Below are 18,268 nucleotides of genomic sequence, written 5' to 3' on the forward strand. Positions count from 1 at the left end.
CCATTACACACATTCTCAGACTAGGAAAGAAGAGGCAAAGCCCCATCACCACTCTGCAACAGAGTCCTTGGGTTCCAGCTGACAATACAAGTCACTCTGGTATAAGGAGTCGCAGGAATGGGACAAACAAAAGTGTCATTTTTTTGCATGTGATATCGTCCCCAGAGAAATGCAACAGATTCAAGTGAACTTTTAGTAAAACCAATGAGAGATTCAGCAAGCTGGCCAGTTTCAAAATCAGTGAACAAAAACAGATGTTTTCCTCCACACCACAATAACCAATCAGAAAAAAATTTAAGAATAAAAAAAGTCACTGTTCGCAATACTACAGAAACTGTACAGAACTAGGAATTAACCTAATGACGAAGGCTCAAAACCCTTCTGGAGAAAGACCTAAGCAGATGGAGAAATATTCTCGGTCACGGGACAACTTGAAAGTTCTTAATTCTCTCCCAGATTAATCTGTATATTTGATCCAAATCCAATATAACTCCAGCAGAACTTAAGGGGAACTTGATAGAAATGGGCACAAAAGTATAAGAGACCTTGAGGAGCCAAGATATTTTGAAAGAGAAAAGCAAAGATCAAATTCACCTGATCAGAAAGTAAAACATGTATAAAGCCACGAAATTAAAACGGTGTGGCACCAGTGCAAGAAGAAACACATAGGGTTTTGGAACAAAAGAACAACCCAGAAACATACCCAACGTGTATATGGGGACTTGGCATACAGTGGAGGTAACTTCCCAAATCACTGGGTAGGAGACTGGACCACTTGGCAGGCGGTGCTGGAAAAACTGAGTATCTCACATTTTACACAAAAAAGCCATCTCCAACCTAAAAATCTAAACGAATCTCTCTGGCCGTCCAAGTATGAGTATCTTTGAGATCTTGAGTGGGGAAAGATTTTCTCAAGACTGAAATGAAAAATTGATAGATTTGACTTCATCAAAACTAGGTTTTTCTGTTTATTGAAGGACACTACAGACAAATGAACAAAACGAGTGAAAGACTGGGAGAATATGCTTACAAACATGAAAACCAACACAGGGTGAGCATGCAAACACACAAGAAACTCTTGCAAATCAACAAAAGGACGGTAAACCATTTTAAAAAAGAAAAAAGGGACAAAATATATGACGAGACAATTTACAAAAAAGTAAATCTGAAAACCTAAACAAGTATGAGGTTTATAGAAGTAGAAAACTTACCGGTGATCAGAGAAAAATCACAACGCTGAAGTGCCACTTTCAAACCATCAGGCAGAAGCCTCTAGGAAGCGCTAATGAGGCTGTGGGAGAGAAGCATGGTGCGGCGCTCTGGGAAGCAAGCTGGTAGTGCTCAGTGAAATTAAGAACACTTTTCACCCTGGGACTCAGCAATCCTACTCCTGGGCATCTGTTAGGAGACACGTGTAATGATGCCCGAGGCCACCAAAGGGGGCCATCCCCAGGGAAGTGGACATGTGAGCTAGAGTGGTGCTAGGGACTGAATGGTGTGTCCCCCAAATTCGTATGTTGAAGCCCTAGCCCTCGATGTGATGGTGTTTGGAGGTGGGGCCTTTGGGAGGTTTAGATGAGGTCATGAGGGTGGAATTCCCATGATGGGATTAGTGTCCTTATGAAAAGACTCACTCTCTCGCAAGACCCTTCATCATGTTGAGGACAGAGCAAGATGGCTGTCTGCAAGCTAGGGAGAGGGCTGTCCCCAGGAACTGAATCTGCAGGCACCTTGACCTTGGGCTTCCCAGCCTCCAGAACTGTGAGCAATAAATGTCTGCTATTTAACCCACCCCCGCTCCTGTGTGTGGTATTTTGTTATAGCAGCCTGAGCTGACTAAGACAAGTGGATTCTTAAGGTGGAATCCTGTGTAGCTCTCACGAATGATGAAATTTATGGGGGGTAACATGGACAGATCTCAAAAACAGTGAGAAGTGAAAGGGAAGGAGAGAAAGATTTATAGCACGATGCCACGCTTAAGAATTATAACTACTTATAAATACAAAACAGGCCACATACTTTACAAGAATACATCCGTATAGAGGCATATTAAACACGTTAGAATGAGGAGAGGAGGAGACTAGAAATGGAGATAGAGCAGAAAGGAGAAAAAATTTAGTAAGATGAATCATGATGTGCTGTGAACTGAGAAGTGATTACTGCAACTCGTGTGGGGGTAGACACACGTGTGTGTACACATGCACACACAAGACACATACACACACACACACACACACACACATGCCCTGAAGGCAGGCAGAAAATAGGGGTTTGATCTTTCCTGCCCATAGTATAGAAATGAGAGCGTTGGGGCTTCCCTGGTGGCGCAGTGGTTGAGAGTCTGCCTGCTGATGCAGGGGACATGGGTTCGTACCGCGGTCTGGGAAGATCCCACATGCCGCGGAGCGGCTGGGCCCGTGAGCCATGGCCGCTGAGCCTGCGCGTCCGGAGCCTGTGCTCGGCAACGGGAGAGGCCACGGCAGTGAGAGGCCCGCGTACCACAAAAAAAAAAAAGAAATGAGAGCGTTAAAAGTTCTTACAACTTGACTTAAGGATTTCAATCTTTGACATAAAACAACTGGCAAGATGTCCCTAAACTTTCAGAATTATAGTGAACTGGGTTGATAGCAGCCCCTCATTTCTATTCCAAGGAGGGAAGATGATACACCTGTCTGGGTTGACAGACCACAGAGATACACATACATCTTCTACTTGAAGAAGATCTGGTATTTTGCTGTAACTTATGGAACCTGTCAATTTCATTCACAATTTACACCAGCTTCTAACTGTACTTAACTTATATTAACCATTCTAAATGCTCAGTGCTTTATCGGCTGGATCTAAAGTACTGAAGGACATCTGGCTTGGCAAATGGGATTCTGCCTATCAGAAAAGAGAGCTTCAAGCGCTCACTTTCTTCTCACACCCTCAGGTCTGCCTTCAGCCAGGACCAGCGCATCTCAGAAAACATGACTTGCATGTCCACACCCAGACAAAGCAGTCAGGAGAAGCTTCCTGTGGTCTGGACTTCAGCTATAATGCTCGTTTGGCATCACAGAGAGCTGGGGGAGGGCGGCTGCAGGAGCCAGGGCCCAGGTTCCCGCCACCTCCCTGCTCCACGTCCTCCGTGGCTGCCGTCATCCTGGGCTTCCCCCTTTGGTGCTAAGATGATGGCAGCAGGCCTGGGCAGCCTCTTCTCCCGCAGGCGTGTTCACAGGCAGAAAATGGCAGTCTGTCCTGGCTTTTATCAAAGCAGCAGCACCATAAGCAAATCTGCCTGACAGTCCCCATCTCTCTGGCCAAAATGAAGTGAAATACCCAGCACACTTGGCCACGGGAGAGGCCCCTTGCTGGTGAGTAAGGAGGGAAGGCGGGGAGGGGAGAGATGAGGGGAGGGGGGCGGCCAACAGTGTGTGCTCTCATTCAAACTGCTCCCAGCCTCTCCACAATGCATCTGCACGTAACAGTGGTCCGGGGTGGGGGGCGATCCCCATCAGTAAGGCACCCGAGAAAGAGTTAAGAGGAAGACCAGAGCAGAACAGAACAGAGTTAAGACAGAACAGTCTGGGCCTTAAAATGAGCACCCCCAGAGAAAACAGGAGTTACAGAGAAGAAGCCACAAAGGAACAGACCCAAAACGCTAAACAGAGTCACCACCTACCACCCAGCAACTCCACTCTTAAGTATATACCTAAGAAAACTGAAAACCTACGGTCACATAAACACTTACACAGAGTTGTTCACAGCAGCCTTCTTCATACTAGCCCCAAAGTGGAAACAATCCAAATGCCCATCAATTTATGAAAGCACAAACAAGAAGTTGTATATCCACACCATGGGATATTATTCAGCCATGAAAAGGAACGAAGTGGTGATACCTGCTACAACACGGATGAACCGGCAGAACATCACAGTGAGTGAAAGAAGCCAGACGCGAAGGGCCACATACATACTGTATGATTCCGTTTATACGTGAGATACCCAGAATAGACAAACCCACAGAGACAGGAAGTAGATTAAAGGTTACACAGAGCTTGGGGGACGTGGGGCAGGTGGGGAGTGACTGCTGACAGGTATGGGGTTCTCGATGGGGTGTTGGAAACGTTCTGGAATTAGACTGTGGTGATGGTTGCACCACATTGTGAATATACCAAAAAATAATGAATTGTATACTTTAAAAAGGTTAAAATGGTGAGTTTTATATCAATTTTATCTTAAAAAGTAACAGAGCAGAGGTATCAGGCATCATGTCCAGGGAGCTGCCCTGTGCACCAGGACAGCAAGCAGCATGTTCAACGGGGAAAAGTTTTCCAAGCACGTGCTGCGCCATCACGCTCCCTCTCCGAAGTGTAAAACTAACTCTCCCTTAAAGAACAGAAATCCCTAAGACACTTAGGGGCCCTCATGGCCTAACTCAAAACTCCGCCTCAGCTTGCGCTTCTGACACAGCCCCTTGGCCAGCACGATCCCAACGGGAAATGCTGGAAAACTCACAGATGAGCATCAGGAAAACCTCCCTAGTCTCAGATATAAGAATCAGCTTTTGAAAAAATGCCCTGAGCCTCTCAAATTAACAGGCCACCGGACACTGGATGCCACCCGCGGGCACCACTGCTGAAAGTCCATTCCAAGAAGCTTCCCTGGAGGACAGCAGGATGGCAGGAGCGTCTGGAGACAGGCTGTGCGGGTAGGGGCGGGAGGCCCACCATGGCGCCCTCGAGCGAACATGCACCCCCCAGCCCAGTTCTGGGAAGGGCTGCGATTCCCCATCAGCGCGAGATGGGAGTGCCCAGCTTCAGGGGCAACGGTCGATCGGTGTACAGATTTCTCAGCAAGACCCCCTCCTCCTAACACAAAATAAAAACCACCACCACATGTAAAGAGGAAGCCCACAAACACGCTCCATCGTGAGGGCTGAGGCGGTTTCCTGGTCCCAGAGCCCTGCACACTGGCCACCCGGGAATAGCTCCCACAGTGACATTTTTAAACCTGGCTTCCACCCCACCCCCTTCTTTCACCCCAAGGTGGTTCTTGCACCTTTTCCTTTCTCCCTAAACCATCCTGCCCGTTCTTCAGGCCGTGTTCACACTGACTTAAGTGCGACCTCCCTCCAATATCCCAGAGTAAGTAGAGGAATCCCGCAGTAGTGCCCTGCTCCTCCCGTGTGGCCTCCCCCAGACTTGCTTTCCTAGCTCTCTGACCTGAAAACAAGTTTGAGCCTTTGCGTCCTAAAACAGGCCTCCCCGCCCACCTCCCCCATGCTGCACACCTCACAGGTCCTGGAGCTGCCCCTGGTGGGGTGGGACAGAGGCACCAGGCAGCCCCAAAGGCAGCCGCACCCCTGGTGACAGAGAGTGGCCATCCTAATAGCTGGCAGACAGGAACCGGCCAGCAGGATGTACCTGACTTGCCACCAGGTATCACGTTATAATTAGCCATTGTAATTGAAGCCGAACGTAATTAATTACAAATTGAAGTGTTCAAGTTTAATTCCATTAAAATTACACCATGAAACTAGGGAATTACAAAGGATTACCGACAAAAAGCAAATAGGGATGAATAAAAGAAACGACGGGCTGACTCCATGCATGTCTGGGTCACACCCAACGCTCAAGTAGGGCGGACGGCACCCCACCTGCTTTTAATCAACCTCTGGGGCCCAGCCCAGCGGCCGTGTGCATGGGCCACCTCTGGAAGGGCCAGCGCCAGGCACCAGGTGACACAGGCCTGCTGGCCGCTCAGCATCTACGGGAATCTGAAGACCACTCCTTCCTCCAGGCACTGCTCCCAGCCCCTCCCCCAGCCCCAGTCTCCTCAGCTGACGCCTCTCCCCCAGAAGGCCTGTCCAAATGCCACTCACTGGGCCCATCTCTGCCACGGCCACCACGACCCCAGCAGCCTCCCTGGACACGCCAGGACCCGGGCGCCGCCTCCTCCCTCAGCCACCAGCACTCAGCCTGGCATTTTTTCTCCTGGCCCAGTCCCTCTCCACCCCTTCCTGGACTAGGACGTCCTACCCTCCCGGCTCCATCCCTCACCACCCCTCCCCCTCACACTCTGATCAGCCTGTCCTAAGGAGCTTCTGGAAGAATCCTCCTAAACACAAATCTGTGTGCTGAACTGGCCCCCTCGCATTTAAAAGCAGCATCTCTCAGGGCCCTCAGAACACAGAACTGCCTCAGCAGGGCTTTGCACAGAGGCTGTCTGGGCCCAGGCCCTGGGCACGTACTTGCACTCTGTAACGTACTTATTCCTTCTGTGTTTACTTTCTGTCTCCCCTGCTGGACCGTAAGTTCCCTGAGGGCAGGGACGTCCTGCTGCTCTGGTCACTAGAAGGCTGTGCTGGAACAGCGCCTGGCTCACAGGGGAGGTCAGTGCAGCACGATGTCCCAGGCCCATCTTTCCAGGCCCCTGTCCTGCCCTCCGCACACATCAGACACCCCCGGCCCCGAACCTGACGCCTGCGGATGCCCTGTGTCCTGCAGTTCTGACCAGCGGGGCCGCGGGCTCAGTCCTCTTGGTATCCCAGGGGCTTGAACAGGATCCAGTGCGGACACTGGGCACCACGGAGACCCGCTCAATAAATGAATGAATGAGAGGCCCCAACAGTCCACGAAAAAGAATGAGTCATTCAAAAAACAAACAAAACTGCAAACCCCCTCACTCAAACACGCTGCATTATTTCTGAGACCAGCGCACCTTTGCGCATATTCTCTTACTAAATGTACAACTTCATTACAAAACAAGTCGCATCATCTCCAAAAAACCAGGCCTGCAGAATAATCATGTGAATTCAGAGTGGCCTGAACGCTCAGCTTTTCCATGAGGACTCCCTGAGGAAAGTAAGGCGTGTCAGCTATCAGGCTTCTCATCAAGGGATGGATGTCCACCTGAAGACCCCTTACGGAGCCGGCCTCCTACTGAACACACCCCAGCACCGCCTTCACCTGCAACTGGGAACAAACCCCTGTGTGGTTGATGCTTTTCGGGTGATATGAGTGGATTTGAATCCAGTATCGCTACGGTGGCTAAAGCAACTAGATTCCCAGGGGCTGAGGGGGGCGGTTTCGTCTTGGCCGAATGTTAGCATCTCACAGCGAATTGCTCCCCAGCACCAGCATCAGGCCAGGTGTGTCAGAGAACAGTCTTGGTTAGAGACCCATGCTCCACAGCCCAGTGCTCAGGGCAGTTCTGCTGGACAGTGCCTGGCCTCCCCTGAGCCAGCTCCCTCCCTCCCTCCCTCCCTCCCTCCCTCCCGCCCGCCCAGGCCCCACCATCAGGCCTCTCTCCTGCCTTCCATTTCCCCAAAACCCTTCCCACAAATTTGCTCTGTGCACAGATGGGGCGTTGAGGGCAGCAGGTGATACAAGGAGGGTTATGTTCAGCCCAACGCTGGAACTGTACCCCTACTATCAAGATAAAGTTTGCTAACGGGAGTACTCACTGCCTGGGGAAGGACTCTCTCTCAGATAATTCTCTTTGGAGCTCTATTGCTGGGAGCTGACTCTGAAGTCTCAGGGCAGGGGAGGCTCTAGAAAATGTCTCGGATCCAGCGAGGCCTTGGCCAGAAGGTGTCTGTCCACCGGTCACCCAAGTACCTTCATGTGCACCTCAGAAACTCTACTCAATCCCCAGCTGCTCACATTAAGTGACTCACCCACCCCCAAGCTCATCCCGGGCAGCTTGTGGACAGGGGACCCCTTCTGCTCCCCCTGTCGCCTCATCACGACGACCCCGCTTCAAGGGAGAGCTCCTCTCAGGGACAGCAGGGGTGGCAGGGAAAGTGTGGACGGGACAGAGGCAGCCCCAGGCATCCACCTTCTCCTCGCAGCTTCTCACCTTCCAGCCCGGATCGTAGCTCCTCCACTGGACTGTGGTGTGGACGACAGGAAAGAAATCAACAGCCTAAACCAGATCCTGCCCAGGGTCAATACTCAGGAAATGAGAGCTGATGCCATATATATATATGTACATATATATATATGGCATAAAAAAAAATTTTTTTTAAGCATCTGTCTTGTCACTAGTGGACATAAAACCAGCTACAATAAGAGGAATCCAATGCTTTCCTTCTCTTCTCTGCCTTTTCCTGAAGCAACACTGCAATCCCAGCTCCAGAAATGGGGAAGTTAAGACACAAGGTGGGAGCGGGGGGACCAGATTAATCCTTCAGCCCTCCCCACCGCAAATGATGGCCAACTCTCAAGCACCAACCAAAACGCAAACAAATCCTCCACAGGCTTCAACCCACCTTGGAGACTCAACATCAAAACCTCTCCACTGCACTTCACCCCTCCTTTTTCCCAGGGCTCAGCCCCTGAATTCCCGCCACTCCCCCCAAAACCCACAAAGCCCAACAAAGGAGCGTGTCTTCTTCCACTGCCTCCTCCCCTGCCTCCTCCCCGTCCCTCTGGACACCAGGCCGTGCCCCCCTCATCAGCCACCCAGGCTGGACCCCAGGGACGGTGGCTCCTCTCAGCGCCCCCCCTTGGTGAGGTCCTGGCAGCCCTCACTTCCCCAAATCCATGCAAATGCTGATGCAGCCAGACACTGACGTCACCCCTACAAAAATACCCTAGGTACTTTCTTTGTAAATGAAGAAGCAGAGAAAGCATGCAGGCTACGAAGGCCACTGCTGTGAAACGAGCTGCTCGGGAGCCTTTGCCCAGGCCCACGGGACAGCTTCTGGGGGCCGAGCACGCCTGAGACGTTTCTCCAGCGCTGACCCCCAAGCCTTCGTGTTTCTTGCTACTCGCTTTCTCTTGCATTGGTGGAGTCCTGACCGTGGCAATACCAACTTTCCCCATTCATATGGGGAAGTTTCCTCCCATTCAGGCTGCGAGCAGAGTCAGAGAATAAATCTCTGTCAAAGAATTGTTCTGCCCGATTCTATTTTTAAAAACGTGAATTTTTTGTGTTATGTGCCACAAGTACAATTATGTATATTTTAACCAACGTATATGTCACTTTGCAAAGAAGGAGTTTAATAAACGGGAATAAAAAAAGAAATACATGTTCTATCAGGGTGTATCTATCAGTAGCTTTCAAAACACAGCCATTTTAATATACCCTGCCTACCTTTCACAATCCTGAGAATTCCGTTTGCATTCTTAAACTAACTAGCTGAGTGAGTCCCAGATCAGAAATACACAGGACTGCTCCCTAAAAGACGCCCTCAGTTCTCGTGCAGCAGGACTCGCTGGGTGCCAAGAATTGCGGTGGGTGCCACAGCAGAGGGCAGAGTGAACAGCGGGTGCGTGCCTGGGAAGCTCAGTGGGTGCTGTGTGGGCGCCATGAGAAACAGCAAAGGGGCCCGCCAGAGCTCAGCGACCACCGGCCACGCCCCAACTGCTCTGCTGGCACACGCTCTCCCGCGCTTCCCCAGGTGCACAGAACTCGGCTCAAGCTTTACCGGCCTCTGGGCGCTTCCCCTGCCCACTCCACCCGGCTCTGGACGCCCATCCTCTGCAGCCCTCCACCGCTCCACGCGCATGCTCCGTGACGGCTGCCTCGCAGCCACCCGGCGCACCTCTGCCCATAGCAGGCTGCCCGCTCTTCCAGTGGGGAGCCGCGGCTCTCTCATCCTGCATCACAGTGCCTGGCACACAGGGGCTCCCTTGGCGTTGGTGAAAATGAAGAAGAAGTGCATAAACTAGGCTACAGACTCAGATGTGCAGAGGGAGGAGTTTCCCCAGTGGACCGGGGATCTGGGATCCTCCTAAGCGGGGAGGGGGCGGGGGGAGGGTTAGGCGGGGTGGAGACAGCCGTCAGGAACTCTGCCTCCTAAGGAATGTGGCCGCCATTCTGTGCCAACCTGAGCCACTGTGGGTCTTTAAGGAGAGGAATGACATGATGAAATCAATGATTTGGGAAGATTCATCTGGCAGCCACATACATAATGGATCGCGACCCGTTTCAGACAATTTTCAAACAAGTAAAGGCTACGCTCAGCTCTTGTAGTTAGGAAGCTTTGGCTCTCACATACAAGCAGCCTTCAAAACTAACTGCGCGCGCACACGCACACACAAGATTTATTAAAGTATCAGTGTGTCTTAACATGACAGCATAATTACATACCAACACAGAGCAACGTGAAACAATCACCACAAACCACTTCTTACTCCTCCCGACGATGACATTCAACCGTAACTGGCAATATCCTTCCTCTTCCAATCCCATACCAATGCTGACAAATTGGGGTGCCAGGGTTGAGGAACCATGGGGGGAAGAGCATGCGTCCCTCCCCCTCCCCCAACCCCCAGGGATGGTCGGCTCCAGGTGACAACTTCCTGCCATGCTCTCCAAGGTAAGTGCTCGCCAGGCCCTGGCCGCCTCACTGGTCCTCTGCGCTTGCCCCTGAGGTCCCTGGCAGACCACGTCACCTGGACAGGGCGCTTTGGCAGCAGCCTGGGCTTCCCGTCTGGCTGCTGGGTCCCACACATGCCTGTGGAGAAGCATGACTCTGAACCTGACCTGTCTCCGACTTGGCTGACGGGTGTGACAGCGCACTGTGTTATGTAAACGAGTCGAGGTACAAGTGAAACAAAGCGATTCCAGTAAACTGAGGTTTCTACACTGGTTTACATGAACCCTCTGATTCTCACAGCTTTCTGTTTCAAAAACGTACAACTTACACCACCTCTTCCTATGTGAACGGTAAGGGAAGGTGGAATTTTATTTGCAGGTCTATGTATTTTAGCTGTAACTTCTGCACGGTGATGACCCAAAATTTTTTCCCCTTTAAAAGGTTTGTGTCCTATGGGCAGCTGGGCACAGTAGAACAATGTGAAACAAAGAATTCACTGTACACAGAACTGCATGGGTTCAAGTTCTAGGGCAACTATCATGGTGAAAAACAGAAAATAAAGGATGCGTTTCACCATTATCTGCCACACCTTTCAGAATGAAGCAAAAACGGTGACAGGAGCAACCGAATGTTCTTACTTTCAGGGTAAGGAGAAAAAAAATCTTTTCCAAACCTAATCAAAAAATTGAATGTATAATCCCCTCCAGCAAGAATTTTATTTTTAATTTTCATTTACATAGTATCTTTCTTCCAAGAATCTCAAAATAATGGAGCTCCACAAATACTTTTAAAACAACAACAACAACAACAGTTGTCACACGAAGGAGGGGACAGGCTTGGCAGGGCGGGAGCTCAGAGAGGGACAAGAAGTGGCAAGCAGGGTGGCAGCAGGCACTCGGCTGGCAGCACCCAGGCTGAGCGCGGCTCCGAAGCGGCCCTTCCTTTGCCAGCAGCTCACCGGCCTTGCTTCTATTTGCATCTTCCAGCTCTTCAAGACAAGGATTTACCTTTGGTGTCACTTACTAGCTTTACATCAAATTATTTTGATCTAAACAGCAATTTCTCCTCTAAAAATCCAAGGGAAGGTGGCAATAAACCAAAGACCCTTGCAGGTCCAAAATAACAACTGAACCAAGATGCCTAAAATGAGTTCATATTCTTTTGGGTCTTAAAAATATAAAACTATGTTAGAAAATAAAATGTTAACAATTTATTAGGGGAAGAGACCTGGTGATTAAGAAAGACCATCTTGCTTTTTGGGGGAAATTGGAAAGAAGCTTTTGAGCTGGTTGGGTTTTTTGTTTTTTACAGCTGGGTGGACAGGATCTGAACGCCTTACATTTGGCAAAAAGCTGTCAACACCCAAATAAAATTTTAATGACAGTAAGAATGGCATTCTATTTCTCACAATTTCGCAATGTTCACTTAAGAAAGAGCTAATTTGTCAATCTGTTTTTCCCTTAACCAAACTCAAGACACCACACAACTATGCATAACTTTTTAAAGAAGTGTTAACTCCTTTAACTTATTTGATAAACACAGTCAAAGAGAAAGATGTCTAAGAAAACGGCCGCATGCTGGTATACCCAGGGTAATGCTAAGAGAGCACAAGCTTCAGAGAGAGTTCTGGTAATTTCTCCCGACATTAACTTCACAAATCACAGTCAAAAGCATCCAGGATTTCAACTGTCAGCTGAGTGAGTCGGCCACAAGCAAGACTGGGTAGGCCCTGCTGTGGCCTCTTGTGTTTTATAAAAGGGGTGGACCACATAGCTGGTGTTCCCAACTTCACAAGTGCCTCAAAGAAGGAAGCAGAATCTAGTCAGTTTCACGTGCACCTCCTACCTATTCTTCCAGTGGCTCTGCAGTGTTGGATAAATTCTTGGAAGGACTGAACACTCCCAACCCCGCTCCTTTCCGGTCACCTGTCCCATGGTGTTCCTGAGAATGGGGGGGGGGAACCTCTGCGTAGGGATCCCACCAATCATACATTTGAAGAACTTCCCCGGCTGCCCCAGGCCCAGGGCTCTAATAAACACAAAAATTCTGCTGCCTGCCCGGGGCCTCCTGCCTAAGGAAAGGCCTTCAGATTCAAATGAAGAAACTGACAACATTTATTTTGCACACTAACATCATCGTATCAGAATTTAATTACAGCAAGAATTAGAATTATTTTTATTAGAAAGTTGTTTACTTTTCAAAGGAAAGGTTCTTGATGGGGTTTGCAACAAATCAGACGTCTTTCAGGAAGAGCTGTTCGCCTTCAAACTATGTCACATTATATGAACAGGGTAGCGCACAGACTTTTTAAGTCACAGGTACATTATCCCAGGTGCTTAGCCCAGGTGCTTCAAAGCAGCTTCAAGCCATGGTACAAATGAAGGCTATGCCACAGGTACCCCGTCAATCCCAGGTAAGTCCCTGCAGGAACACCTCCTGCCCAGCCAAAGACCGTTCTCCTCTACCAGCGTTCTCAGAGGAGAGCCGAAAAGCAGGACTGATTACAGCTCAGCAAATCCAAGACTGTGAGAACCGACAGCTCGACACAAATCAGCACCTAAACACCAACCGAAACTTGGTTCTTAAACATAAAGCAAAACCAAGGCTATTAGCTGGCTTTGAAAAGTAGAATAGGAAGAATGACTGAGATAATTCAGAGGGCCCCACCGTGAACATTTTACTGAAATATCCTCCTAACCTGGTGTTTGGTTTGGTCTGGTTTGGTTGCTATTTAAGGTTACATCTCTAAATGTACTTAGGGAAAGTAATTTCTTTCTGAATTTGAAATGTTTATCAGGGTATAAGAAAAGGTACCCAAATGCTCATGTCAACAAATGCTTATTAAATCAGAAATCACAAATTTCTTTGCTCTATTAGTTATATAATACAGATATTAAATCGCTCGTCTAATTATGCCATTAAAGTTCCCCTTTCACTCCGTGATCCACACATGCACAGTTCTCTTGGGTGTCCAAGCACACACAGGTATCCCGTCCCTAAAACGCCCAGCACAGCTGAACATCAGGTAAACAGCAGTGGGGCACAGGGATAGGTCACAGAGCCCCATTTCAAACAGCTTCAACAAAATGAATGGCCATAAGTAAGGAGTGTCTCTGTGCTCTGCTATAATAAGATTCAAACACAGGATTCCAAGAATTCCACCTGTTTCCAATTAGATACCAGAACTGCTTGAGTGTTTAAACCACATTCACTTGCTACTTATACAAAACAATTCTTCCGGGTTTTCTGAACATTTTAAGTATGTTAAAATAAGATTAAGGGTCTGGTTTAGACAATCAGAGGCAGGGGAATTTCAGCTGAAACCAAAACTATCTCTCTGCAGCCATAATGCAGAGCTTCAGACAAAACAACAGGATGAAATACACGAATTTCTATCTTTGACAATTACTTGTAAAAATCAGAACTTTCATAGGGAAAGCTACTATATATATATAATGTATGTATAATACGTTAAATAGGTTTTTAAATAATTTCTAAAAATATATGATCCTGTATATTTAATGTTTATAGTAACTTTTAGTCAGCATTTATGTTACAGTCCATCAGATATACCTGTCTTTTAAATATGTGACACTTACATGAAGCCAAACGTGCGACCTGAAAAAGACGGAAGCACAGGTAGGAATCTGGCTTAGCTCTGCAGGATTTTTCACACGATGAATTTCTCTTTTTAAAAATGTACAACTTTTCCTCTAACAAATTTGTCCTTCCTTCCTTTCACTGAGGATGTTCCTTGTGCTTTTATAAAGGAGCTGAAAGGCACATGGATTTTATACTTGGAGCCCTGTTTTCTCTCCTAAGACACAGAATATGAGCACAGCCTCAGGAGCAGTTTAGACTGCTGACTGCTCCAGGTAGACTCGGAGTGGAGGGTCTCCAAGCACAGCCTGGTGCTTCTGCACAGGGACATCCCCCCCTCCACACCACCCCCCCCCCGGCCCCGCATGAACCCTAGTGGGTTCGTCTGAATTGCATACAACAGGGCAGAGAACTTCTTCAACAGCCACTAAAGGTCTTGGGCTCCATCAGCTCACCAGACAGTATTTTTAATTTTAAGGTTAGCTCAGTGGATTAGGAGAGAGTCATTCCTGAGGGGACTAGCAATCTGTCCGTTTCATGTCACTAACTACTGGCAGGAGATGGGTGAAATTGGGGAAGCAGAAGAGGGCCCCTATGGACCCAACTGCCCAGGAGGTGCTGTGTAACTCAACCCCTTCACTGACTTACACCTTTAAAAAAAAAAAAAAAGGCAAAACAAAAACCCAAAAAAAAACCCTACACATAGTTTTGTATAAAAGAAAAAGAAAAAAAAAACTTTAATCAACTGATAATGACCCCCTTCCCACACTCAATCTCAAAGACAATGATATTAAGAGAACCAAGAAAACAAAAACAGCAGTTGTGTGGAACCCCTCCATTTGTTTACTCATTATTTTATAAAGGGTCCTAGATGAGATACATATTTTAATCAAAATAATATACTTCCTAGAGGGAAGAGTTCTGGAGGGCTGGTAACATACACACTTCCTTAACAGGAGAAAACAAAATAAAAGCAACCAGAAAATGGACTTGCAGCAAAAATGAAATTGTTTTCTTATTTTGAAAAAGAGGAAAACATTTAAAGGTTACTTTTGCAGAGGTTCCTTAAAGGGAAAGGCTAGTCACCACGGAGGAATAACGAACGCCCTAGCCAGGCACTGGCAAAAAGCTACCCTAACATACAGAGTTACATGAGCTCATTTTAGAAAGTGTCCTCTTTCCAAACGTGTATTTAAAAGACAAATTTATACAATAGTGGTTTTCTTATTAAAAAAAAAAAATCCTGGTTTTTACAAGTCTGGGATAGGATAAAAACTTGTCCAACTAGTCTTAACAAGGCCAGATCACTGAAATTCCCATACCAACAAGACTTTGGGACTAAAAAGGAAACAAAATAGAGCTCAGTCTTCAGAAACTCTCTTCCTGGGCACTCACTGCACAGCCCAAGGCAGCTTCAAGTCAGACCGAGCAGAGGGCCCGGAACTCTGCCCCGGCTCCCCGCATTGTGGCCAGGGGCTCCCCGCATTGTGGCCAGGGGCACAATTGCCTCAACTCACCTGGACCCTCCGAGACCCAGCCTCTTTACCACAACCCTCGCTGGGCTCTGCAGGCAACCCGATCTCGGTGTAAGGGGCTCTGGAAAGATGAGAAGAGTCTGAAACTAATGAATTCTCTCTTCTCAAACTGCAGTCCCACTGGCTCACTTACTGTCTGAGAATAGAGGTGACGCTAAACTAGATATCATTTCAAAAGGCCTCTTCAGGGCCCAGAGAAAGAACTAGTTTAGCCTTCTCCTGGAACTTGGGCGTTCCACAGGCAACTGAAGGTTTTCAAACAGGCGATGAAGCGGCAATAGGAAATCATCGAAGGCCAAATCCTTATCTATCACCAAAAGCCAATGGCTGCTCAGTAAAAAAAACGATGCTCAAAGAATTTTTAAGATTCAAGATGAACATCTGAAAGTGCATTCACATGAACTGATAGGGAAACTTTTCAGTAAAGTTACACAGTTAACCATGCTACCCTGAAGAACTAGCTAATCACCAAGGTGGGGGGGAACGGGGTCAACGAGTTCATATAATAACTCCCTAGAAACCAAATCCACCTCCCAGGCAGTTTTGCCAGGATGCTTAAAGAAGAAACCGCATTGGTGTTAAGCTAGAATGTCACGTTTAGGAAGACAAGAAAAAAAAAAAATTAAGGTTTGTCTCCTAAAACTCCACAACGGGTTTTACAGTAAGCTCAGGAATTAAATTATGGTAAAAGGGAGCTATTTTTACTAAAACAGGGTAGACCAATTTATCAAAAATGCCATTCAGCTGTGTTCATTACATTCAGGAATCTAATTTACACAATAGACACTCTGGAGTAATCTATTTTAGTCAATAAACACGAACTCCTTTAAGTTTTAATCTTATCGGAAATACATATTTCACATAGTCTTCTTGCTAGTTAAGTGAGAAATCTGAAGAAATTTCATAACGACTATGAGTCTGCTTTACCGCTCTTACGTAGGCAGAGCAGAAAACAAGCACACACAATTAAAGTTGTCATACTCCGTTTATATACATTTTAATCCAATCCGCTTCACTTCATACAAGCCCGCATCTGGAGTTCATTTGCTTTCCTCCTAAAAGTACTGTAGGTCACTATCACCAGTCCTCCGGGTTAGGAAAGTTAGGCCAAGTTTACCTTCAAGCACACCTTTGAGTTGGGAGCAACAGCCGTCCCCCCCGGGACGCCGAGGGCCCACACCCCCGCCCCGGAGCGCCAGGCCGCCCAGGGTCTCTAAGACGCAGACACCCCCCCAACACCACCGCCAGCGCTCGCGGAGTTTCTGGCCCACACGCCGCTCACCTTCAACTTGGCTCCGGCTACGCACAACATCCACCTGGCAGAGTCCCGGGGCCGTCCCGGCGCCGCGAGCGCGGAGCTGGCAGGTCCCGGGCGGACCCCGAGGGCGCGCCGCTCCCCTGGGTGGGGGTTGGCAGGCAGGAACGCGCCCCCTGGGCACGCCTGCGGCTCGGGCGCCGGATGTGGAGCCCCAGCACGATGCCCCCTCGGCGCCCGGGGCTCGGCGCGTGGTCCACGGCCCGGTATACCACAGTCCAGCGAGGCCCCGGGGGCTTTGGTTTCGAGAACCCGATCGGAGTAGGCATTTCGAAGCGGACCCGCCGCGCGGTCCATTGCCCCCCGCGGGCCCTGCTGGGAGGACAGGGCCTCGGAGGAGAGGATCAGAGAGAAGCGGGGGCGTGGGATATTTACTGGGGTCCGCGGGAGCCCCTGGGCGCGGGGAGAGGACCGCCCGGACAGGCGCCGGGGAGCAAGCGCCCCCGGCCCGGACAGACCGCGCAACCGGGCGCAGAGCCGGGCCTGCGTTCGGGGAAAGTTGCAGCCCTCCTCCGGCGCCCGTACCCGCGCCCCCGGGACACCCGACACCCGGGCTCCGCGTGCGCGGCGCCCGCCGCCCCCAGCAAGTTTCCCCAAGCGCCCCTACCGGGGTTCCCGGCCGCGGAGGGGCCGGCTCCGCGCCGCTCCTGCAGGCACACAAAAGAGCGGGGCGGCTGCGGGGTCTGCGGGTGGCCCCCGGGCACTCGCCCGGACGTAAACAAACCCCGGGGTCCGCGCTGGGCGCCCCACGCCTGGCGGGGGAGCGGCGGCGCGGTCCCCGCCCGCTGACAGCCGGGGGCCGCGGCTGGGGGCCGCGGCCGGGGCCCGGGCCGGCCGGGTAGCGCGGACGCCCGCCCGGCCGCCCGCCCGCCTGGCCGGAGCCCGGCCGCGCCGCCGCCGCCGCCGCCGGTGGCCGCTCTGACCCTCCCCCGAGCCGGCGGCACCACAGCGCCACCAGCCCCAGCTCCGCCGCGCCGGCGGCAGTGGCGGCGGCTGCTCCTCCTGGAGAGGCAGGCGCTTCACCCCCACAGCAACTCCCCACAAACTTTCCCCGGGAATACGGCGGGCAGGGGGCGCGGGGCGCGCGGCCGGGCGCCGCCGCCGGGCCGCAGCCCCCTCCCGGCGCAGCGCCCGCCGCCGCCGCCCGCCGCCCGCTCCCCGCTCGCGCGCGCACCCCGCGGACCGCCGGGGCCGCCCCCTCCCCGGTCCCGCGGCGGCGGCGGCGGCGGTGGCGGCGGCGGCGCAGGGCCGGGGGGGCGCCCGGGGTGGGGGCCGACACCGGGGGCAGCGGTGGCGGCGGCGGCTCCCGGCGCCATCTTGGGCTGATCGATGAATTGAACAAAGAGGATCAATTTCTGATCAAGCGAGTTATCAATGGGGGCCGGGGAGCGAGAGGGACTTATCCCCGACTCGGCCCCGCTTTCCCCGGCACCCCCCTCCTCCCCTCCGCCGCGGCCCCCCGGCGGCCGGGCAGCCCGGAGCCCCGGGGGAGGCCGCGACCGCCCGCAGCCC

At 50.6% G+C, this 18,268-nt stretch overlaps 1 protein-coding gene across 6 annotated transcripts in view; it reads right to left on the bottom strand.

Moving 5' to 3' along the window:
- The window catches only part of CUX1 (cut like homeobox 1), a 375,241-nt gene that overhangs the window by 356,667 nt on the left and 306 nt on the right, over positions 1-18,268 (bottom strand). For 2 of the 6 annotated variants that reach the window (XM_060125028.1, XM_060125026.1), the window contains exon 1: positions 16,724-17,350. The exons of 3 other annotated variants lie outside the window; for them this stretch is intronic. In XM_060125028.1, the coding sequence (XP_059981011.1) occupies positions 16,724-17,053 (330 nt within the window). In that variant the 5' untranslated portion in view covers positions 17,054-17,350. Of the gene's footprint in view, positions 1-16,723; positions 17,351-18,268 lie in introns of those variants that run through there. One more of the 6 variants, XM_060125025.1, reaches the window with a different exon arrangement.

The sequence above is a fragment of the Lagenorhynchus albirostris genome, chromosome 15, assembly GCF_949774975.1.
Source record: "Lagenorhynchus albirostris chromosome 15, mLagAlb1.1, whole genome shotgun sequence".
NCBI lineage: Eukaryota > Metazoa > Chordata > Mammalia > Artiodactyla > Delphinidae > Lagenorhynchus > Lagenorhynchus albirostris.